A 24,361-nucleotide genomic window follows, 5' to 3' on the forward strand; every position below is an offset into this window, starting at 1 on the left:
AAAATGCCAAATGTTCAGTGTTTTTATTTAAAAACTATAAACAGTCACCAAAGTAAATAAAGCCAATCTCTAACAGACTGTTAGGTCTATGTTTAGTCACACATCCTACTGACACGGCAGAAATGAGGATGGGTGGGTCGGGTCGCGCCCCCCCGGTCAGATGCTAATAGGACAGGCAGTCATAAAAGTTACACAACACACGGTAGAGAGGACAGTCTTGAGGACGTGAGCCGGAATGTGGCATGGTATTAAGAATGAAAAAATAGTACAATAAAACTCCACACTATATTAAGATAGAAAAAAAGTAGTGAAGAAAATATTATACCTGCACGTAAAGCAAAGAACACAGGAGAAAACCTGTATAAAAACTCCATGTATTTAAACCAATTTACAAATACAAAAAAAGTTTGGTACGCGCACTGTGCCCGTACAATGACAAAACGCTTACAGTGGATAGATAATATGTCACTTGTTTTTGTGTGTGTGTGTTTGTGTGTTTGTGTGCACGCATTGAGGAGTGAGGAAACAGGAGGGAGAGGGATTGGGGGCATACCTTCAATATTTTTTTTCTTCTACAAAATGACACGATATATTATTCCATACTCTTTCAGCCAGCAAAATGAGTTCTACAAGGTCTTATAATACAAAATGTCACAGTTCCACAAAAAACTGTTTCTTCCTCTCCCTAGGCTTTACAGCATCAGTACCTTTGCAGAAGTATTTACAAGGTTTAAAGTACATTCATCCACTGCTGAGTATAGAATCACATTAGATACAAGTGACCAGGGATCATTTAAAAAAAAAGCAAAAAGGGGGTGTGGGGGGGATTGGGGGCATACAGACTACTTTTATTCAACCCTACCAAAGTAATGCTTCTATTTTGACACCACAGAGCAAATTCTCCAGTGGCATCATCGTGAAAGAGGATCTTTATATATATTCACAACATATTTACAAGGTTCATTTCATTGTAATGGTATTCATTTCATTTCAATAATAAATAAGTGAAAATATATTGACTCAAGTAAGAAAAACCAAGCTACCAAGTTTGAAAAGAAAAGAAAAAAACCAACAAAAAAAATCTCCATCAGTTGCCAAGCGAGTCCTCCTGCATCCAGACCCGGCCGGTGGAACGCCTTCCAAAAGCCCGCCCCGCTCACACGGGACCCCAAAAACCAGTGGTCTCCATTCAGTCGGGAACTTGTTAGGTCATGGGACGAGATTTTTGTTGTTGTGGTTGTTGTTTTTAAAAACAAAAGACAAAATGTGCTCGTGTTTGGTGCTAATCTCCTCAGGGGTTCGTCAGTGGAGTCCCTCAGGGAAGCAATCGGAAAGAGCTCCCACTGATGGCAGCTGCTGGAAGACCCCGTGGCAGTTTTTGAGTGTGCGGCCGTCGGTTACTTGGCGTTTTTTTTTTTTTTTCCAAACACAGGTTGGAGGGGCCGAGGATCGGTCGGGATGTGGGGGGAAGGGTGTGCGGGTCGCCCGGCACGAGGAGAGTCTTCAGTCCAGACGCCGCGTGCTTCCTCGCAGACCCCCCTAGGTTCTCACCGACGGCTTTCTCCTCCGGCCTCTGCGTACGCGTCGGGGCGTCGGAGGGCTTTTCTCTTCTCGACGTTGTCCGTTTGGCGTTAGGCCTGGAGCGAACGTGTCAGTTCATAAAGGCATTTGGCTAGCGTGGTGGAGACCTCCATGTTACTTAGTGCCAGCACGGAGAGGTGAGGCTCGTGCTTCTTTACCAGCCTGGAAGCATAAAGGCTTTAGTCTCGGACCTTCACGTTTGGCAAACTCTGACTAAGTACCGTATTTTCAGGACTATAAGGCGCACATAAAAGTCTTAAATTTTCTCTAAAATAGACAGGGCGCCTTATAATCCAGTTCGCTTTATATATGGACCAATACTAAAATTGTTATCACGATAAAATAAAATAAATCAGTCGAGAGGACAACTAGGGCAAGCAGCCCCGACTCTACTATTTTCCCGTAGATAAAGTACTGCACAGTGACTGCTGGGATATAGAGTTCTTAATACACCCAGTTCTTCAATACACCCAGTATGACATTCATCAATATATTATATATATATATATATATATATATATATATATATATATATATATATATATATATATATATATATATATATATATATATATATATATATATATATATATATATATATATATATATATATATATATAAAATATATTGATGAATGTCGAACACCAATAGCGCTGACAACTACGCTAAGCAGCCCCAGACTCTATTTCCGGTGCACAGTGACTGCTGGGATATAGAGTTCTTAAGACACCCAGTTCTTCAATACACCCAGTATGACGGCGAGCACACTAATTTGGTACTCGCCGTCATTTCGGCTTTATTTACAAAAGAAATCCTGCCGCTAGATGTTGGCGTTAACAGAGCATTCAAAGCTAGACTGCGAACTATATATATATATATTATATATATTAACTCGGAGCTTGCCGTCATTCCCGGAGGCTTGAGAACTACAACCGCTGGACATCGGCATCAATCGGGCTTTCAAAGCAAAGTTGCGAGCAGCATGGGAGCAGTGGAGAGGGGACCCGGCGTTTTGGAAGACTCATTTGGGCAATTGTTGAATTCGGACACAGAAAATGAGGACTTTTGATGGTTTTGTGGGTGATGATGACGTGAGTACATTGTAAAATGGCTAAATAAAGTACAACCGAACTCAGTTTTGCTTCCATTGCTTTTTTAACAACGTATTTTTGCGTGTGGGTGTAGCGTGTATGTTTAAGCTGATATATGTTTTGCCATGCCTGGCTGCATCTTTAAAAACGGTGCGTCCTTTGTGTGTGTCAAATACAGAAATAGCACTCATTATTGACACTGCGGCTAAAAATACGATGCGCCGAATAGTCGTGAAAATACGGTAGTCAACTTACATGCGACCGCAATCCGAGTGCTTGGCGATGTTCTTCAACGTTAAGGCAGCAGTTAGTCTTATGTGTTTGGTCACTGGTCCCTCCTTTTCATCCTTGGAGATCACATGGAAACATTTTATTCATGTTGGAAGGAGATGTTTACTCGGGGCGGAGTCGACTTCTACTCACCGTGAAGTCCCTGAAGACCAGGTTTCGAGAGCCTCTACGGAGGGCCATGAGAGCTGCGCTCGGATGATTGACGATTGCTTTTGGCGTTCGCGCCGCCGGAGTACTGCCTGCTGCTGGCGGCGTCCTTTAAAAGCACACAGTCAAAGTTTGGGTCTCAAAGCATTTGGGGTATGCGCACTCAAATTGCAATCCTTTCAAGTGTTATACATACTGGGAGGGGGTCGAACCGGGGCTTTGCCCCTGCTGTTCCTCCAGTTTGAGTCCAGCCAGCAAAGCCTCCCGAGAACAGTGCTTATCCTGAATCAAGAAAACCAAGATTTTTTAACATTGCTTTCCAGCACTTAGGCCTTCTTTAAAAAAACGCTCATACCTGTAGATGCGTGATGCAGGACAGTCTCTGTCGCGGAAAAGGATCACATCCTTCCCATTGACATTGGCCTGCGTACACATCCTTTCCACCGTGTTGGGTTGCGGCATGGTAAAACACTTTGGACGGAGTCTCAAACCACCTGAAGGATCAACGTGATGAATACTTAGACAAGATGTTTAACCAGTGGATGGTAGGAATAAAAACAAAAACAAATCTAGCTAGCTCTGGGGTCTCCAAACTATTCCTTCACGGGCCACACTGGGTGCAGAATTTCGGTACTCGGACGTTTTGTCGAAAGACGTTTGGTCCCCGGACGTTTGGTTGACCAGACGTTTGGTTGACCAGACGTTTGGTAGAACGGACGTTTGGTAGAACGGACGTTTGGTAGAACGGACGTTTGGTAGAACGGACGTTTGGTAGAACGGACGTTTGGTAGAACGGACGTTTGGTCGCCGGGTTGTTACTGTTGAAACCAGCTCTCAGAATTATAATCATGAGAGAGAGTGAGTTTAATATCTAAATATCAACAGTAAACTCTGTCATAATTTGACAGGGAGCGAACCCGGCGACCAAACGTCCGTTCTGCCAAACGTCCGTTCTACCAAACGTCCGTTCTGCCAAACGTCTGTTCTGCCAAACGTCCCGGGACCAAACGTCTTTCGACGAAACGTCACGCAGAATTTCATCCCGAACAAACACCATGACAGCATTTGACCAAATTGGTGTCCTACAAGTGATTCATTTTAGGTTGAACATCATGAGTTAAACCTTTATTGCCGGGACACTTGGAAGAAAATCCAGGAGCCACAGCGGCCCCGGAGGACTGGTTTGTAGACCCCTAAGCTTCTAGTAGATCATGTTTATAACTAGGCTTACCGTTTACAGGACTGCCATAGACATTTATAGTTATGCCCCGCTTTCCTACTCTGCTCGGGTGGCGCCGTGTGGGTTTGCTGCGTTGACGGGAGCTGAGGGTCGTTGCCGTCCGCTGGAGCCGGCTGGGTGGCGGGGGGCGAGGACGGGGTTACGGTGGGCTGTGGAGGAGTCACATCCAACATGGCATGAGAGAACAGAATGTGCAAAAAGCCTTTTGATCATTAAAATACATTGGCAAAATATGCTGAAAAATTCTGAAGGGACCCCAAGTAATCCTAGAACCTTTGGAGTGGAATTTGAAACTTGTCATTTCAATCAAATTGCCACCGTCATGCCGAATATATGCATATGCTTTGTACGCTGAGATGTAACCGAAGCTCTCTCTCGAGGCTGAAGTTGTTCTTTCAGCCGCTTTGCTGTAGGAGGTTGGTATCAGTGCGAGCCACATGGTCTTAACTGGCCTCACCTTCTTAACCTCCACATCATAGCAAGTACCGTATTTTCACGACTATAAGGCACACAAGTCTTAAATTTTCTCCAAAATAGACAGGGCGGACCAATACTAAAATTGTTATCACGATAAAATAAAATGAATCAGTTGACAGGGTACACCGACTCTACTATTTTCCTGTAGACAAAGTACTGTGCAGTGACTGCTGGGATATGTAGTAGTTCTTTTGTCAATACACCCAATGGATTGTGGCCTGTATACATCAACATCAACACCAACACAGCTTTACGAAGCATGGAAGGCAGCGCTGGAATAGTTACGCTAGCTACTAGCTAGCTACTATTTGTGAATGGATTGTGGCCGCCTGGACGAACGTATAAAACTCAGCGTTTTCGATGACTCAGTTGGACAATTGTTCAATTCGGACACGGAAAATGAGGACTTTGATGGATTTGTGGGTGATGATGACGTGAGTAAGTTGTAAAATGGCTAAATAAAGTACAACCAAACTCAGTTTTGCTTCCGTTGGCTTTTTAAAAACGTGTTTTTAGCGTGTGGGTGTAGCGTGCAAGAACTATATATCCCAGCAGTCACTGTGCACCGGAAACCGGAAAAAGAGTCTGGGGCTGCTTCCGGTAGCCAGCGCTATTGCGGTTAGATATTCATATATAATATATATGCGTAAAAAAAACGGTGCGTCCTTTGTTTGTTTAAAATAAAGAAATAGCACTCGTTACTGACACTGCGGCTAAAAATACGGTACTAGTCCGGTGCAGTTGTTTGATTGAAAATTTAGACTGAGCGCAGTTTGTCTCGGGGGAACACTTAGACATTAAAGACAGAACTGCATTAGCTGACCTGACACAGAACCACGACATTTCCTCTGTTCAGTGACTCACCGTTGAACCAGCTGTCTGCGTGGGTGAGCAGTTCCTCTGCTGACTGGCATTCTCTATTGCTACTTTGGCTACTGTGCTCGGGTCTGCTCCGGCAGGGACGGCCACCATGGTGGAACTGCTACCCGCGTTGTTGGGGTCGCTGATGGTGATTATTCGCACGCCCACTTTGTTGGGGATACCCGAGGACCGAGGATCCTCGCTCTCGGCGGGCCGCTTGACGCCTCGGGCTTCCGAGGCCACTCCGTTTGCGCTCTGGGAGGCCACGGGGACAGTCGGGGGCAGGGTGGAACTGGGGAGCAGTTGCTGCCTTAGCACGGGTGCGGCGTGGCCGGGCCCCAACGGTCCGTTCGCTAATTCCGAGGGCGGCCTGGCGCCGAGCGCCTGAGGTCCGTTGGCCAGGCGCTCTGCCTGTTGGGCTTTGGCAGTGTCCTGCTGGAGCGGAGGACTGGGAGCAGTGGGGTTGGAACCGTGACTCTTCTCAGTGGGGTCCGCCTCGCCGTTCCCCAAGTACTGTTTGGAAGCAATGTGATTTGGAATGTTTTTGCTAACGACGCCGCCGTCGCCCCGGTCAACGTCGCACACCCCGTTGACCAGCGTCTTTTTAGGGTCGGGGCTCCCACCCGGGGCAGCGTCCAGGCCGGGGGAGAGGGGCTCCCTCCCATTAGCGGGCGGACTCTCCGCGGCCGGACCGTTTAACGTCGCCTGGCTGTTCCCTGAGTGGTATGGAGGTAGGTTGGACTCCACGCACTTCCGACCGTTTAGCAGCTTGGCACCCACTGCGACGTCGCCGTTACTGGTCTTGCCGTTGGAGGAGTCTCCGTCTGCCATGGAGGAGTTCTCCATAACCTCGATTTTCCGCTCATGGATGTGCAACCCGGTGGCGTCTTTGGCCTCTTCCTCCTTTTGACAAATGATCTTGTCCCCTCTGAGCGGAGTCGGAGACGGCGGGGGAGCTGGGGGAGTTGGGGGAGCTACGGGAGCTTGTTGCGGTGCGGTTACCGTCGAGAACGGAGGGGAGGGGACGCTGGGGGCCACGGCGCCGTGGCTGACGGCGGCCACGGCCGCGGGCGAGGTGGTAAAGCCAGTGTTGGGGACCACAGTAAATGTGACTTGTCCGGTCGCCATGGGGGCCTGGATGATCGTGGCCGGGCTACTCGTGGAAATGAGCTGGCCGGGTAAGAGCTGCACCTGACTGGGAACCAGCTGAACGTTGAGCTGTTGTGGCTGTTGAGGGGGAACCTGGGTGTTGAAGGTGGTCTGGTAGATGACCTGCGAAGCGGTGCTGTTGGGAGGGGGCACCTGCGGCGCGGGAAGGATCAGCTTTCCGCCCGGCGTGGAAGGCCCTCGCTTTGGAAGCAGAAGCTGTTTGATTAAACTGGACTCGGAGGAGGTAGGCTGAGAGGGAGGGGCTTGGGAAATCAGTTGTTGGTGTCGTTTGATGGACAGTGTGTGGCTTACAGTTTGACTAGGTTGCGCTGGGCAATTCGGGTGAGACACGGTCGCCGGGCACGGGCTGGAAGGGGCTCCGGGCTGCCCCGCTATTTGGATAGACTGAGCACCGGGAATGGCCGAAGGGTTGGCGAGAACAATTTGGTGTATGGCTGGGGTGTAGGAGGCTTGATTTTGTTGAGGACTGGCTCCCACTATGACCACACTCTGGGCCTGCGTTTGAGGCTGCTGGTTGGCTATTGCGGCAGCGGGCTGGTTTAGCGCCGGTTTGGGGGCGATGCTTTGAAATGTCACGCGTGGTGACGCCGTGGAAGTGGCCGCCACGGGATTATTGGATGCCGCTTGGATGGAAGAGCTGGGTATGGATCCCGCCACGCCGCAATGAAGCTCCACTTGGGGAGAGGAGGCTCCCTGCGGCATGGACAGAGGTGGCGTTTGGTGCTGGGAGATCGGGGGGCAGACACCTTGCACCCTGGCCGTGAGTATGTGGCCCTGGGGTACCTGCTGAAATAGCGTGACCGGGGTCGCGGTGGAGAGCAGAGCGGAGTGCTGCTGAACCGGAGCCGGCGCCACGGCGACGGGAAATTGGGGGCTGTGGTTTTGCGAGGTGGCCGTCGAGGTGGGGATCTGGACAACTGGACCAGACCGTACTTGGTGCGCAAAAGCCTGGGGATCTGGTGCTAACTGCTGAGGCACGTGCTGGGAAGCGGGCTCCTTCGCATTGACGGCCCCAGATGGATGAGCGCCACCGACGTTTTGGCAAGGTGGCCGGACTACCTGTGGTGGATTCCCAGGTGGGGTCCCTGGATCACACAAAATGCAAGCGTATAACTGTTAAGACAGGACAAGGTCATACCTTGAAGGTTGCCTTTCATTTGTAGGCTCTTTCAAAAGGGTATTTGGTTTTGTTTTCTACCTGGTGGTGGAGCCGGGGGGTCCGCAGGGGGTTCTGGTCGAACTGTAGGGGAGGGCGCTGCACCCGGCACCTGTTGTTGCTGAGGCTGCTGGTAGTACAGCTGGACGGGCAGCGGGATTGACCGCCGCCTTATCCCCACCAGGAGGATGTGAACTGGGCCGTTGGCTTTGGTCTCCTCCTGCCGCCGCATGGTGTGATTGGGAAACACAGTTCTGCAATGGGCAAAGTCAGTTGAGAACATCACCAGGAAAAAAAAACATCTCTATTATTTCATAGCCTGTAGAGCAGGGTTAGGGAACCTATGGGTCGGGAGCCACATGTGGCTCTTTTGATGGGTGCATCTGGCTCTTTGCCAACCTGTGAGCTAAAATGTGGAAATCGCTGTTGACAGAACTGAGATATTACATTTAGAACTGCTTTAATCTTCATTTTTTTGCTTTAATCTTCATTTTTTTTTGCAGTAGACTATTCTGGAATGCATCCTCTCATTGATTAGCAACAGCATGAGAATCTTTTAAAAAATATTCAGTTTTTTCCACTTTAAAAGTGGTGAAATTACACACAAAAAATTGAAAAGGCACTTGTTTACATGTATGTATTTTGACTTTTAAATTTGTAGTATGGCTCACAAGGAATAACATTGGAAAATATGAATTGTTTGTGGCCTTCTTCGTCAAAAAGGTTCCCGACCCCTGCTGTAGAGGCTTCAATACATTCATTTGACCTCGATTAGCTTGACGATAAACCTTCAGCATTTCTAAAAACAAAAAGTGGAACATTTAGGTTTTCCGCTTATAAAAACACCAACTGACTGACCGTAGACATTTGAGGAAGCCGGTCGAGTTCAAAATGTTACTTCGTCCCATTTTGCTGCACGTGGACAAGTACTCAGAGTACATGTCCGACCGGGACACCGAGCCCTCGGCGTTTGTCTCAAAGTGTGCATTTAGCCTGTTTGAGAAACAAAGCAAGTCGCTTTTACATGGTATTATGTGTACCCATTTTATATAGTAAGAATGCTCCGTTACAATGACTTACCATTGCAATGTAAATTTTTCTCCATCCAGTTCAACAATGCCAGCTGGTGGCTGTGTGGACGAAACCGGTGTCCTTGTTGCTAAAAAGCAAAAAAAAAAAAAGTTCATGCTTTTGTACAAATTGTGTGCGCTGATTCAGTTCAATTCAAGGAAAAACAGCCCTCCGTATGGCAGTTCAACTAATTACTGCATTAGTTACAAAAACTAAGATTCAAAGGACTGAGTCACTGATGTAGGGTGACTTCAGTATGTTGATTCAGAGAACTTGGTTGAATGCAAAATGTACATTTTAAAGAAGATAAAAGTAATACTCCTTGGTAAACCTTAAGGCAGGGGTAGGGAACCTACGGCTCGGGAGCCATATGTGGCTCTTTCCATGGGTGCATATGGCTCTCCACTAACATGCGAGGTAAAATATGTTAATCACTAGTGAGAGAGCCGAGTCCCGAACGCACCAATAGGAGCGTCACGTTAACACTGTGGCGTTGAGACTAGCTTTAGCAGCACTTTGATCATAATTTAGTTTTTATGACTCTTCTGCATGCATCATCTCATTGATACTGATTAATTAGCAACAGCATAAAAAAGGTTGTCAAAAGAATTCAGAGACTTTTTGTGATTAAAAAGTGGTGAAATGACAACAACAAAAATTGCACATTTTCATATATTTTTACTTTAAAATTCTGAGAATGGCTCTTTAGAAATAACATTAGAAAATAAGAATTGCTTATGGCTCTCTTTCAAAAAGGTTCCCAAACCCTGCCTTAAGGAATTGTGTTTCTGTGATGTTGAAATTGGAATATCTTAATAAATCTTGTCAAATTCCAATCTAAAAGGGTCTTTTGAATTATCCCTCTTGCATGCCTGCATCTGGATCTTAATGAGCGGCCGTAAAGTAAATCGGAAATATTTGATGTTTATAGTGTGACGGTTGGTGTGCGGAGGACACTCACTATTGGCTGGCGCTCCTTGCGAGGTCGCGGGTACCTGCTCGACCAACTGTGGTCGAACCTCGGTTGCCTGCTCAACGTTGGCCTGATGCTCGATCAACCGAACCGCTGTCAGGGCATCGGGTCCGAATGTATGGAGGTCAACGGAAACTAACCTCACTAGCAGGTCTGACAAGAAACGAGGAGGAAAAGAGGTCAATTGTAGCCAAAAACAAAATAGTCATACCTCGTCATACGACCGACCGCTCGTCATACAATATGCTCGTCTTACGATGGAAATTTCGATCGAATAATTCGCCCGACATACGATCAAAATTTCGTGATGCGACCAAGCCAGGTGGCCATGGCACTGTCTTTTTTGCATCTCTTTTGTGTATAACAATATCTACGAGAACCGAATGATTTATTCAGACGAGTTCCGACCAGGAAACAACGCGCATGCACGGGAAAAAAGAGGGCTTTCTGGGTAATGAAGTATACTCGTGCACACAAGACCGATAGCCAATGGCACCCTTTCTCAGAATAAAACTTCATTACCCATAATCAATACGTGGGTAAGCTCAGCTGTTGCATTTCCTGTTATTATTATCTAACACGAGGAGTATTATATAACTTCTCGTTCGCTGCTCATAAGAACATCAGGGGGACTGGCTCCCAACTCCCTCTTTGTAATATTTCTGGTCGCAACTCTCTCATAGGCGCCGTTCAAAGCGGTTGCGACCAAAGATATTACTATGAGGGAGTTGCGAGCCAGTGCCCCTGATGTTCTTATGAGCAGCGGAGCGATCGCTAATACTACAAGACTACTTCTCGTTGGCAAGTGGTCGTGCGTTATCCTATTGTAAGGACATCTGTGTGCATCATTTTGGGAATATTTTGAAGGGAATACAACAGCAAACAGCCCATCGATAGCGAACGTGAGGGTGGAGGCGTGGCAAACAGCTAACCCGCCCAGAACGAAGGTAAAAAAAATTAAAACAACACCCTCATAGAAAAAGCCTGCTTGGATATTCAACCTTTTGGAAGCGGAAGGAGCAATAACCAGCAGAGAAATGGTCGGAATGATGATGCTTTTGTCACGCAAAGAGAAAAGACGTTATTGTACCAGTGGTCTTTGGTTCCTACCTATGCTACGGTCCACAGAAGCAATTTTACTGCAGGGAATCTCTCCGAGCTGAGCCAACAGGTAGAGCGCCTCCAACGAGGCCATGAGGAGCATGAGGTCAGGCAGGGTCAGGAGCATCATAACCTCCCTGTATGAGTCCTGGTCCACATACTCGCAGATGAGCACGCCGTTGTCGTCCACTTTGCTCAGGTTGCCCAGAATCTCCATGGCTGCATGAGGAGGAGGAGGAGGAGGAGGAGAAGACATTCTCTAGAAGATGCTTGCATGGCCTAGGCTAGCACGGATTCCTATGTGAAAACGCACCTCTCATTTTGAGGAACCTGTCTCTGGACATTAAGCATTTGGTGATAGTGTGAAAGATCAGATGGGTCATCCGAAAGTCAACCGGATCGAGCTGAAGCTGGAAGGCAAAAAAAAAAAGAAAAAGGAAAACAATTTGGGCGTTACAAGTGAGTAAATCATTCTGCTGGTTCAACAGCAGTGAAGAAAAAAAGGAAAACCTGGTTTAAATGCTGCAATTCAAAACATTTACTGTTATTTAGTGGCAAAAAAAACCTTATGGCGACAATGTTCTAAATCAGGGGTGTCAGACTCGGGTTGGTTCGCGGGCCGCTTTAACGTCAACTTGATTTCACGTGGGCTGGACCATTTTAGATATAATATTTGGATTTGTTTTTATATATGGATTAAAAGAATATTCTGTTTTTTAGAGATCTAAAACAATGTTTACTTTAGCTTTTTTTAAATATATTTTTTAGATTTTACAAAATGATTTTTGAACTAAAAACACAGAAAAAAAATGGATAAAAAATGACAATGATTGATTTAAAAGGGGGAAAATCAGGAAATTTAATATACATCAATACTCTTCATTTTAATTTGATCCTAAAACAGAAAGTCGGGGTACTGGAGGTGGTACGACTGGAGACTCACCTCAGCGGCCACATTGCCCAGCGTATCGAGCCCGAGCTGTCGGAGTGAGATGAGGTTACAGTGGGCGCAGAGCAAAAGGAAGCGCAGGCACGTTCGGTTGGCCGCCAGCAGCTTGACATTGGCCTCCTCAAAGGAGAGGTTGCGCAGGATGACAGCGACCTGCAGCACCCGCTGCGCCTCCGAATCGCTGATGCCCAGGTTCCGCGGCGGGTGGAAGAGGCTGTGCCAACGTTCTGCTACTGATGTACCATCTAAAGAAAGACACGGGGAACATGAAGGCCAAGACGCACACATTATATTATATATGAATCTCTAACCGCAATGGCACTGGCTACCGGAAGCAGCCCCAGACTCTTTTTCCGGTTTCCGGTGTGCAGTGACTGCTGGGATATATAGTTCTTGCACGCTACACCCACACGCTAAAAACACTTTTTTAAAAAGGCAACGGAAGCAAAACTGAGTTGGGTTGTACTTTATTTAGCCATTTTACAACTCACTCACGTCATCATCACCCACAAATCCATCAAAGTCCTCATTTTCTGTGTCCGAATTGAACAATTGTCTAAATGAGTCATCAAAAACGCTGAGTTTTATACGTTCGTCCAGGCGGCCACAATTCATTCACAAATAGTAGCTAGCTAGTAGCTAGCGTAACTATTCCAGCGCTGCCTTTCATGCTTCGTAAAGCTGTGTTGATGTCGATGTATACAGGCCACAATCCATTGGGTGTATTGACAAAAGAACTACTACATATCCCAGCAGTCACTGCGCAGTACTTTGACTACGGGAAAATAGTAGAGTCGGTGTACCCTATCAACTGATTCATTTTATTTTATTGTGATAACAATTTTAGTATTGGTCCATATATAAAGCGCACTGGATTATAAGGCGCCCTGTCTATTTTGGAGAAAATTTAAGACTTTTATGTGCGCCATATAGTCTTGAAAATACAGTATATATATATTTTTTACCTTGTGCTGTGCTGCTCTTGTCCCAGATCAACTCCCTGACTTCAGCGTCCTGCACGACTTCCTTCCAAAACTGTGAGAAGCGGGGAAAGACAAAAACAGAGAGTTGTTAGTCAAGCATCATAATGCAATATTGAGTCATAGCTAACAAATCAATCGTCCTTTGAGGGACATTTTCAGTTCAAAAACATTACCCTGATAAAGTCTCGGGATGTTTTCGTCTTCCAGTCGGTACCGAACACCCCGGAGAAGCTGCCTAGCGCTACAGAAAGAGTAAGAAGAGAAGAAGAGTGCTGTTATTATTTGTTTGTTAGGGCTACCACAAATGAGGAATATTTTGGTAGTCTAATCCAGTGTTTCCCAACCACTGTGCCGAATGAATATGAATATAACGAGATGAAAATTGAACTATTACAAGGTTAAAATCAAAATATGATGAAGGTTAAATTATAGTTTAGATTTAAATTGAGAAAAAGTCATTTTGTTGCTTATTTTTCTCTAATATGAACCAGAAGTTGTTTGTTTTCTAGGGCTTCAACTTTTGGCGACATAAAGTCTATATGAGCAAAACATTTTTTTCGAGATTTAAGTCATGTACCGCATTTTCACGACTATAAGGCGCACTGCATTATAAGGCGCACCCTCAATGAGTGACACATTTTATTTTTTTCCCCATATATAAAGCACACTGGATTATAAGGCTCCCTGTCTATTTTGGAGAAAATTTAAGACTTCTAAGTGTGCCTTATAGTTGTGAAAATATGGTAATTATGTGATGAAAAACATGAAGTTACTTATTTTTGCATCACTCGAACCGGAAGTTGTTCCAGGTCCGTAGACATCAACTTTTGGCGACATTAGGTCAGTGTGAACAAATTTGATTTTGGAATCATTTCATGTTATTCTTGCTGATAAAACTTGGATGAGAATGACTATTGTCAATATAGGCGACATAGTTTTAAATGAAATGATTTTCAGATGGTGCAAAAAGTGTGCCAGGCTGGGAAACACTGGTCTAATCTTTATAGAGCAAAAAAGAAGGGGAAAATAAGGTGAGAAACGTACAATCGTCGAAAACACCGGTGTGGGCCAGCAGCAACGTGACTAGTTTGGGGTCCTTGTCCAGCTGCATGGCATGCTTGCTCTCATTGGAGAGCAGAGTGCAAACGTTGACGGCAAAGTCCACTTCATTGGGCAGACCAGACAGGAGAGAGAGCACCAGTTTGTTGTAGTCGCACGGTGGAATAAACTCGGTTGACAGCCCGTAGCTTTGGCGAAGATAGTCTGGTAAAACAAAAACAAAAAAGGTTTGTTTAATATTTACATTTGACAGGAAAAATTGCGTATACCACAAAAAAAAAGCCACCGAGCACCCTCAATGTGTGATTTCTGCCAGGCCACTCGAGCTCAGATTTATTTTCTTATCGACTTTTAACCAATCCCCTCCAGTGAGCACAAAAAAAATCAAGTTCTAACCTTCCTTGCTGGTCAGAGCATTTGTATGCCAAGACCGGAGCAAACAAAGTACAGATGAGCCTTTATTTATTGATCTTCTTAACGCCACAGAGGACATCTAAAGGAAGCCATCTAGTCGACCGGTGGCTTTGTGCATTTACATATCATTATCAAAGACAGGGTGAGATTTTTATCAAGGTTATTGTTTAGCGGCTACGGCTTCAAAGAAAGTCTGATTTACACTAAAGCAAATGTGTCAGGGGTGGTAATCCAGGATTAAAAACATTTTTAGTGATTGGGGCAGAATAGGAGAAAGGCTTTAGCTGTTAATGTAAAACACACCTAAACCACTGCAATTTCTTTCTGATAAAGCCAAAGCAAGTTTTTTCATAACACCGTTGAGGAAAATACCCCCATTTTTCATCATGTCCAGAAGCAACTAGTCAAACAGGTCTGCAGAAATCTGCGATCTAAAGATATTTGTATTACATATGCAATTTTAAACGATTCTAAAGATAAGTCTTCATTTATTGCAGACATGAATGTTGCCTAGACTAGTTTACTGCTAGGAAGAGTACCATAAAATGTTCAAATGTAAGATCTTTTGCTGCCAGCTTCTCTCAGTTCTGGATGTCAAGCATCTCATATGAGCTTTTCTTCAAAAATGATTCATCTGTGTTATTTGCAGAAACATAGCACAGTAGCAAAAAATCTTGAAATGTGAGGTAAACAGCATGCTGCAATAAAGGTGCATTTAATATGAGCTAACCGGTGAGATATTATCCAACTTAAAATCTCTATACGGTGATGCAACTATAATCACGAGGATTAAGTTTTAAGGGAGTTCGCTTAGAAATCAACGGACTAAGCTCCATTTAAGGCGAAACCCCTCTTAAAAGCGTGGCCGGCTTACCTGATACAACATGTTGCTGGTAGTTGTAGGACGTGGGAATTGCGCCGACTGGAAGAAAGATCTTGGCGTTCCCGGGCTGCACCTCATCGTCATCCTCGCCGAAGTGGTGGACTCGCTCATATTTCTCCAAATATCTGTACACAAATGGGTAAATCCGAGTGTTAAAAAGTGTGGAGGTTGATATTCATCTTTCAGTGCCATTGTTTGAAGTCAATGCTCCTCTGTGTTCATGCGCAAAGACTAAATACCGCCGCGGCGAGAGCGTGGTGAACCCTCTCAGCGGTTTTGAGTCACCGACCAGAAGCAGCCAGTGGCTGTTATTGAATAAGCCCCCCCCGCTTGTTCATCACGGTGGAGGTAATCCCCCATCCGATGGCTGCTGGGTGACACGCTCCACTATAAATACGCTGGAAGGAGAAAGCGAACGTGGCGAGCGTGAGAGATATGGCCAGCTCATGAATGCAGCGTCATCGAGCGCTGTCTGCCCAAAAGCAGATAATGACTTCAGTTGGGTGGGAGAGTTTCAAGCCAAAGAGGGGGGGGGCTACAAGTCAGCACCTCTCACATTTCATACAAATTCACGATAGGACTGAGTTGTTATTGCTCTTTTTTTGTGACCAAATCTGTCACTCTTTAAACCACTCAATCAAAAATGTTATAGAAATTCAGGCCACACAGGGGGGGTATGTTCATTAGGTCAAAAATTCATGGTTCACCCCAAAGCCTTTGTTTTAGGATTAAAATAATAAATAAAAAAAAGCATTAAATGATTTTGGCAGTGCCTCCTTAGCCGGTAACCGGTCAAATAGTCCCAGGGGCTATTTAGCCGGTAACCTATTATTTAACATTGAGTGAACAGAGGATTTTCTAAACCATTCAACCAATCTTATTGAAATTTGATGTGTTATTGCCAATAGATAGATATTAACATTAGGTGAATAGGGATTTAATGACTATTATTTAGCCAGTGGTAGCCGAAGTTTCTTACTATTTACCCCACACAGAATTCTTACCAGCTAAATAGCCATATAGGCTATTTGACCGGTTACCGGCTAAATAGCCCCTGGGACTATTTGACCGGTTACCGGCTAAATAGCCACTGCCAATGATTTTCTCCACTCGTCTCAAGTGGCAACGAAGAAAAAAAAATAAAAACAGCACCAACCGCCCCCGATGCATCATAAGAATGCTGCAGCTTTTGAATAAACCAGCTGCTTTTGTTGATGGGTGGATGAATATAAACGGAAATGGGAGGTTAGTCTAACTTTTTAGGACATTTTAGATCCACTGCCCTCTGCTGGATGTGGATGAAGGAATGCAAAAAGCCTAGAGAGTTGAGTCTTTGCCAATAATTGAAGAATAAAATAACACTTGAAATTGTAAATGATTGACAGAACAGAGTAAATGATAACTTCACAACCGTAATCTTGCCTGACAAACATTCATCCAAGGATCAAAATACTGATTCGCAGCTTGAAATGCAGGACTATTGATATTGTAAGACAAGGCGCTTAAACACGGAAAGGTCAGTGCACGAGACGACGCAATAAAAATACAACGTATTTTACAGCTGCATGCATCTAGGGTAGCTCCACACAATACAGTTGTACATCTACTTATGAATGCCTGTAGATACAAAATTTTCAGGTTACGAAATCCTTTGATTTGCAAATAACTGTTCCAATATACGAAAAGAAGATCGAAGTTAAGAAATCCACCAAAACGTCAATACTTTTCATGTATCCGTTATTTTATTTTGAAATTGTCGCAGCAGCGTTGCATCCTGCTTGACAATCTCTCTACACTCCGCAGGTCTCCTATTGGATGTATATGTATGTATGTATGTATGTATATATATATATATATATATATATATATATATATATATATATATATATATATATACATATATATAAACATATATATATATTTATATATATGTATGTATGTTTATATGTATGTATGTATATATATATATATATTTATGTATGTATGTATATATATATGTATGCTATATGTATGCACTATATATCGTTTGAACACCGCTTTTGCAATGTGCAGATGCGCAATAGCTCCATAGTGGCATAAAAACCAGCTGGATCCCTGAAAACCCCAAAAAGTCCTTTTTTTTTTTACTATATCGTTCAGCCCTAATCTGAGGCAACGTAAAAAGGTTTTCACAATGGCGCATTTTCTCTTGCAGCACTGACAACACCGCGATTGTTGTCAAGGGGATAAAAAGATTTTTTTTTCTTCTTAAGAGCCAAAAGCTGCTGCATGTTGCCAGACATAAAAGCAAGTGCTGAGAATTGCGTTTTCTAAAAATGATCCGTTTCCTTCCGTACAGTCAAACTTGAACAAGTCAAGGTTGATTCACAACAGAGTGGAGCTGACCTTCTCCTTGACAGCGTAAATGTTCGACCGCAGGCGTCCTGCGTCGTATAATTTATTGCTATTGTTTATTAAAAGCGTGTGAACAAAAGTCTCCGCTGATGATTTGTGCTTATAGCCGTGGTGGCCAAGCCCCGCCGTCTAGTTCGAGGCAGATCTGTCAATCTTTTTGGGGAGAGATTGGAGGGGGGGGCGGGGGGGCTGTCAGTCCTGGCTGAAGGCACCTACGGGCAGGTCAAATACAAACAAAATCCTTTAGCTGGTCTATGAAGGATAGCTCTCCAGCAATCTTGTGGACCCGCCTCATCTAAGTCCTTTTTTGGGGTCTGCGGAATTGGACTGACGACATAGCTGACGCAGACCAGTTCAGAGGCCATGCGATACAAGGCTAAGGCGAAGGTTTTTGTAAGGTTTTTGGGGGGTTTGTAAGGGGAATCATAATCATTTATAAGGGCAGTTATCGGCAGAGGTTGACAGGTATGTGAAACGGAAACCTGTTATGACATTCCTCCAACAGAGACATTTACGAAGACAATTCAAGATCAAAACAGAGCTTTACAGTAGCTATTTGTGACTACTTTCGATCTTCCCCACAAGTAAACACACCTGTTGGATGCGTGTTTGTGTGTCAACTGTCGCGTGAGCTGCTCACAAAGGATGTGTTCAGTCCCATTACATAGGCATGCTTTGTTTTTGTTTTTTTCAGGCAACTCCATCTAGTTAAGGCATTCAGGTCAAACCTTTAACATCAAGATAAACAATGACCATCTTTTAAGCTAGCAGAGTATTTCCTAGATGTCTGTGCCTTCTGGGCTAGCTTCTCCCCTCTCCCGCTGGGGAAGCGACAGCGAGGGCAAACTGAGGCTAAGCCCGCGTCACCTGACTTTGTCCTCACGTTTACAATTGGGAGAGAGAGCAAGAGCGTGGCAACGTCAATGAGCTCATTTCCCCAACATCTTTTATTCATTCTTAAAAGAAGGCGTGTTCACACTGGACGATTGCTAGGGAGGTTTCATTGAAAATCCACAAGCAGTATTGCCCGTGAGGCAGGGGGAATGAATAAAGAGCTAGAGCATTCCCGAACATCATGTGACACCAATCATGGGAGATGAAACTGAGCACATGTGAACGGTTTGGCTGAAATATGAACAAATTAATGCAGCCAAATGAAAAGTTTCAAATCTATGGAAAACATGGGAGTATGCATGGGTTGAGTTGCACGGAAGCCAATGTTTAGAGGGAACATTGACTGAAGCTGCTGCAACAGTCACCAACCGGGGGAGAGAAGTCCAGGAAAGCGATGGGTCCTAATAAACTGAGCATATAGTAGCGTTAGCATTTGCAATGTTAGACTGAAATACTTGAAATGCTGAAGCATTCAAAATCATTGAAATCGTTTGAAATGTTCTATTTGGGTTGCGTTGTTACATTACTCTCTCGTTTTGTTTTGTTTTAATTTTGATGATGATCTGAGACCATGTAAAGCCAATGTTTTGATCCGTAGCCCCTCGACGACTTGAAAAGGAGCTGCGGAAATGTCTCTGGCACGTGTCTGGCCTATTACCGCTGACATTCACATATCAAATGGACACACAACTTGCCTGCTGCTTTTTGCTCTGCGGCGAGTGGGAGGCATCGGACCGAGCCGCGACGCTTTTTGCATATCGCAGAGCATGTCTTCAATGAGAGTGATGCTTATTGTGGAATGTGGGAGGAAGCTGGAAGACCCGGCGAAAACCCAAACAAGCGGGAGGAGGACCCGAGCTAAGACGTGTTAACCACTACACGTTCTGTTTATCCCAAAGATATACAAAACCTGACTTTTGATGTTTAGATGGAAGAGGAATCATTTTCAAATGAAATACCGTATTTTCACGACTATAAGGCGCACATATATAAAGTTTCACATCCACAACACTCGACAATTTAATAAGTCCTTATTAAGCCAAACATGCGTGTTTTCGGTACATGAGTAAGAGGACAGAATAGCTTGTTAAACATATTTTTTAAAACAATTCGATCATGAAAATTTAGAGCAAAGCCAACCATTTCACAACTCCAAAAAGATGCCAGAATAGCTTGAAAATATCAGTGCAGAGTTATACATGGTTCTTCATCTTGACTGACTGAGGTTAACACCTGATGCTGGCAAATATCAACAAAGCGTTTATATCCTTCGGCGAGAAACTTTGTGAATGACCGTCTACGACCCGGACGCAGAACGAGGGAAATCCTTCACCCTGCGGCGAATACATTTAACGCTAAAAGCAAATGTAATTTCCCCCTTCATCCAATAAGCAATCATACACGGTCAGCAAAAAAAATGCTCAGAGTGCGGCTCGCAGCCTGTGACATCCACTAAACTGAACTTCCTTTGATAAAATCAACAGATTAGTTTCAACGGCTGTTATGACATGAGAATGATGTATTCTGCATTGAGCCTCCCTTAGCTGTCAGCCTGCATTTGGTGGTCCCTATTTCACTAGCACCTGGTATTTTAAGAGCGACATCATTTGAAAAACGAATTTGTTAGCATGGTCAGCCAAGGTCAGTCATTCTTTTAAATCAGGCTGAAAAAGACAGCCGTAACGCCATGCCAACTTGTTCTGTGCATGCAAAACTGGAATTCTGCATATTACCGAGTCTACCAGTTAGACAGCTTCTCACCACCGCTACATGCACGAGAAAGTCTGGCATTAAGGACAACAGATTATCACTATCCCACTAACTAATATGCTTTGCACTCAACTTGGAAATTCTCTCATTCATACGGGACAGATAAGCATTTATTAGAGGAGACAGAAGCATCTGACTGTGCAAGGTGATGTCGGAGTCTTCAGTAGAAGTGCACCTAAAAGGGAAACTAGCACTCCATTTTTTTTTAGATCCCATCACCGACAGCTGACATTACTACAACGTGAAAGATAGCATTCCGCTTCAGCGGCATAAAAACAAACCAGGTGACAGTGGGGAAAAAAATGAAGTCCTCCCTACAAATGATTTTTAAAGATTACGTCACACAACAATCAAGCACCGGGAGAGAAAACTAGCACCCGTTGATTGCGTCCTGACGATTGTAAACACTTCCCACATGCTGTCTGGGAAGCACAGAGAACCGCGGAATCGTGCTACTCACCGAAGGTAGTACTGTTTTAAAGCGAATGCAGCATTGGAGCAACTCCTTGGAAAATTAAACTCTTCCCCCAGTTCATTCCATTGGTTTTTGTCCGACACCTGCAAAAAAAGGGAAATGTTGTTAGAGGAATCAGCACCCCAAAAATAAATACAAACAAAAACAATAAAACACCTGCAAGAGCGACAACAAATGAACAATCTTGGAATCCATCTACAGGTTTCCCTAAAACGGCTACTAAAATTCATTCACTTTGGCTTTGGCAAATAGATGATCCAAATAATAATAATAATTAAACGTGAAACACGCGCGTTCATTATGACGCAAAATACACCCAAAGCGCTTTCGAATGCAGCAAGTATGTTTACGTCCCGCATTTATTTACATTTGACACCCAAGTGTGCATGTGTGTGTTGGAAGACTTAACATTTCAGTTGAGGCTAGTTAGCCACACAGCTAACAGGCTAAGTTGACTTTTCCCACGCTAGCCCAAGACTCAAACGACGCCAAACTCGGGGGAAACTGTGCCCGCCTAGCGCACAAAGCTATTCGTGTGCGGCAAGGCGTCGATTCGGGGTTCGGTGTGGTGCCGTTGACGGCTTTCACTGTGGGGGCCTACGAGGCCTGCATTTTGCGAGCGGCCATGAAGCCGAGGAAAATGGCGAGGAAAGAGGGGGCAAAAGGGAAGGCTATTCCCGGCTAGCCGAGTGGCGAGCGGCGCCCCGGCGGCTCGGCTCGACTAGCCTCGTCTTCCGTCTTGCTTTTCCGAGTGACGGTAATCGATGCTAAACGTGCCCGCTTATTTGGAGTGGCTCCCGAGTGCGCTCTGACTCGCAAGCAAGCGCTCGGCAGGCACTCAATGGAAAGCGCACAACAACACAAGGCAGCAGCAGCACATTGCAATAGAGATACATGGCAAACTAGCACAAGGCCAACACCGACGACCCACTAACGGCTGTCCACAGGGGGGGGATTCGCTGGGGTCCCAGGCTGCCCGCACCCGGTAGTCGCAGAGTGGTCCGAACGCCGCACAGAGCGGGGCCAAAAAAGATCCACTTTTATTTAGTCCCACTCACCTTAGCGAATCCACCTAAAGAGACGACTCTGAAATAGAGAGCGTTGAGATCCAGCTCTTTCCCACCCACGATAGGAATCTTCTTGAACGGCGATCTGAGGAGATAAGGTCACAAATGAGCCCAAATGTCTCTCCAAAACAGTTCGGCGCAAGTGTGGGTGCCGTTGGATGTGAATCGAAAGTTGCATTTGCTATGAATAAAGGCGCCCGGGTCTCACCCTCTGCTTTGGTGAAATTGCCGCAGCTCGTCCAGGAAAGCCTGTCCCTTCCTTCGCTGATCTGGATGATTTTTCCCCGTCGAATTTGCCATGGTTTTTGCATGCAAAAACGGTTAAATCCCACTTCAGTCGCTGCCTAAGACACCAAGGATCCCATACTCCGCCGGCGCTCAGTCATTCGCGAAGCTGAGTGTTTAAAAAGTTAAAGAAATCGCTGGTAGCAAGAAGAGCGGCAGCTCGCTAATAAAGACTGATGCACACAGCGAGCGAGCCCGATTCAAACCCGGACTAAGTTGCAAACCAACAGTCCCAAATACGAGCGACCTACCGGCGGATTAGGCGCGCCATGGCGGGACGTGTTCGATTAATGCTTTTTTGGTCGCGCGGTATTCGTTTGGAGTGGTTTGACAGTGTGGTACGGACGCAGCTCCGAGGCTATCGCACACACTGTTAGAGCGGCGGCAGGAGGGATCCTGTTCTCAGACAAAAAGATGAGAAGGCCGCGGAGGCCGGCCTGTCGTGCTTGCAGCGCCCTCCCTGGCCGATCCACGCACTGCAGCCCCACCGTGCGTCCATAGTAGTAGATGTATATTGGAACAATAGACTGTTTTCTTTTTCTTTTTTTTAAGGGACCGTCTGAGAAATTGTCTGCAAAACGGGTCAGGGTTTTTTTGGGGGCCAAAGAAATGTGCCGTGGGGGGGCTTTGGTGGTCTTTAAGGACGCGGGATGTTGTTATTGTAGAATACATTTAAAGGCTACATGTATTCCATATATTTGAGGCAAGAGGCAAAACTATCTTTAAACTATGTGCTGTGTTCAAAATATGAAAATGTTTGCCTTCTGGACGTCCCAATATGGAATCAGATTTCGCTATTGATAGGGAATAATATTAAATGGGGACCGAAAACTACAAACATGAATATACTATAACACTAATGAACATGGGGTCTTTTCATTCTACCAATTTTAAAAGGTGCTTGTTTTCCTAAGAATACATTAGGTGAATATTAAATTCCTTTATACATGACTACAAATTAAGCAGTATATTACCTTATTTGCAGTACTCTAAACTAGAGTTCGCCTTGTTTGTTTACTTTTTATTGACTCTTTATATCGGGTATTTCACCTTATTAAAATTCAATGACTGGTTACGGGGTGACGTTTGAAATAGTAACACAATTATACACGTGTATGTAAACGGATACGTGTTCTTTATGCTTACTATTTGTTTTGGGGACTCTTGCCATGTTAATTTGAAGTATAATATGTTCTCGGCATCATTACTTTTCTGCTTTAAATCGTCTTTTGCACTCTATATTTTCACGTGTAATCCTTAGCTGTCTCGTAGTGATTCTCGTTGCTGTGAAACAACTTGTGGCTCATCCGTTTGTGGCCCACCAAATAACTTTCATATCACGTGAGGGGTGCAGGAAAACGACCCCCGAATCCTTCCGAGCGTAACGGGCAAAATATCTCTCCCTGTAGGGATAACATTCAACCATTACGCGTACCCCCCCTTTACTCTGTGGGGGAAAAAATCTGTCACAAAATGGCGGAGACGTACGTTAACAGACCCCATTTTGAGGATTTGACAAGTACACGGCCGCTGAATGTTGCGTTTTGAGCTGCTCGTCTCGGTGGTTTGGCCAAGTGCAACCGAGTTGACTTTAGCCGCCACCCGTCACTCGAATTCGGGGCTATTGACTTGGCGGTGTCCTGCTTAGCACGTTAGCTTAGCGTACTAAAATAACGTTACGAGGATGCGACCGAGCCGCTCTGTGGTCGTTAGCTTAATCCTATTAGCTGCTACTTGTGCAGCATTTTGTGACTGGTGACTAAATAGTAAGCAACATCTAAAATCGTGGCTATAACTATTTATTAGCACCGCCTACCCCTTTTCAACTACAACCTCTATTTCTTTAATCTAGTCAAACCAGCTTTGTAGCAACCTGAAGGACATTATATTAAACAACCATCTGTATAATAATAAAAAAAAATAAACAACCTGTGCTTTATGTTAGTAATAAACTAACAAAAGCATCATAGTGGTTACCCAGCAAGGTAATAGTAGCAAGTCTGCTCACAATTTCCGCACATACTACTTC

General features: G+C 44.9%; 1 protein-coding gene across 2 annotated transcripts; it reads right to left on the minus strand.

The window, feature by feature from the left end:
• Positions 1 to 4: 4 nt before the first annotated feature.
• arid2 (AT-rich interactive domain 2) lies at positions 5 to 24,353 on the minus strand. 2 transcript variants are annotated; one of them, XM_077593886.1, is made up of 22 exons: positions 22,584 to 24,353; positions 22,256 to 22,441; positions 22,039 to 22,132; positions 20,966 to 21,063; positions 15,439 to 15,572; positions 14,136 to 14,354; positions 13,265 to 13,332; positions 13,074 to 13,143; positions 12,103 to 12,353; positions 11,473 to 11,569; positions 11,169 to 11,378; positions 10,047 to 10,211; positions 9,095 to 9,173; positions 8,873 to 9,007; positions 8,057 to 8,268; positions 5,692 to 7,943; positions 4,342 to 4,499; positions 3,466 to 3,604; positions 3,307 to 3,392; positions 3,096 to 3,219; positions 2,928 to 3,019; positions 5 to 1,743 (listed from the first exon to the last, which is right to left on the minus strand). In XM_077593886.1, the coding sequence occupies exons 2-22, from the start codon at positions 22,345 to 22,347 to the stop codon at positions 1,632 to 1,634; spliced, it is 4,887 nt and encodes a 1,628-aa protein (XP_077450012.1). In that variant the 5' UTR covers positions 22,348 to 22,441; positions 22,584 to 24,353; the 3' UTR covers positions 5 to 1,631. The 2 variants fall into 2 exon arrangements, with proteins under 2 accessions (XP_077450012.1, XP_077450011.1); XM_077593885.1 differs by having other exon boundaries at positions 22,256 to 24,353.
• Between the last annotated feature and the right edge of the window lie 8 nt (positions 24,354 to 24,361).

The sequence above is a fragment of the Stigmatopora argus genome, chromosome 23 (assembly GCF_051989625.1).
Source record: "Stigmatopora argus isolate UIUO_Sarg chromosome 23, RoL_Sarg_1.0, whole genome shotgun sequence".
NCBI classification, from domain to species: domain Eukaryota; kingdom Metazoa; phylum Chordata; class Actinopteri; order Syngnathiformes; family Syngnathidae; genus Stigmatopora; species Stigmatopora argus.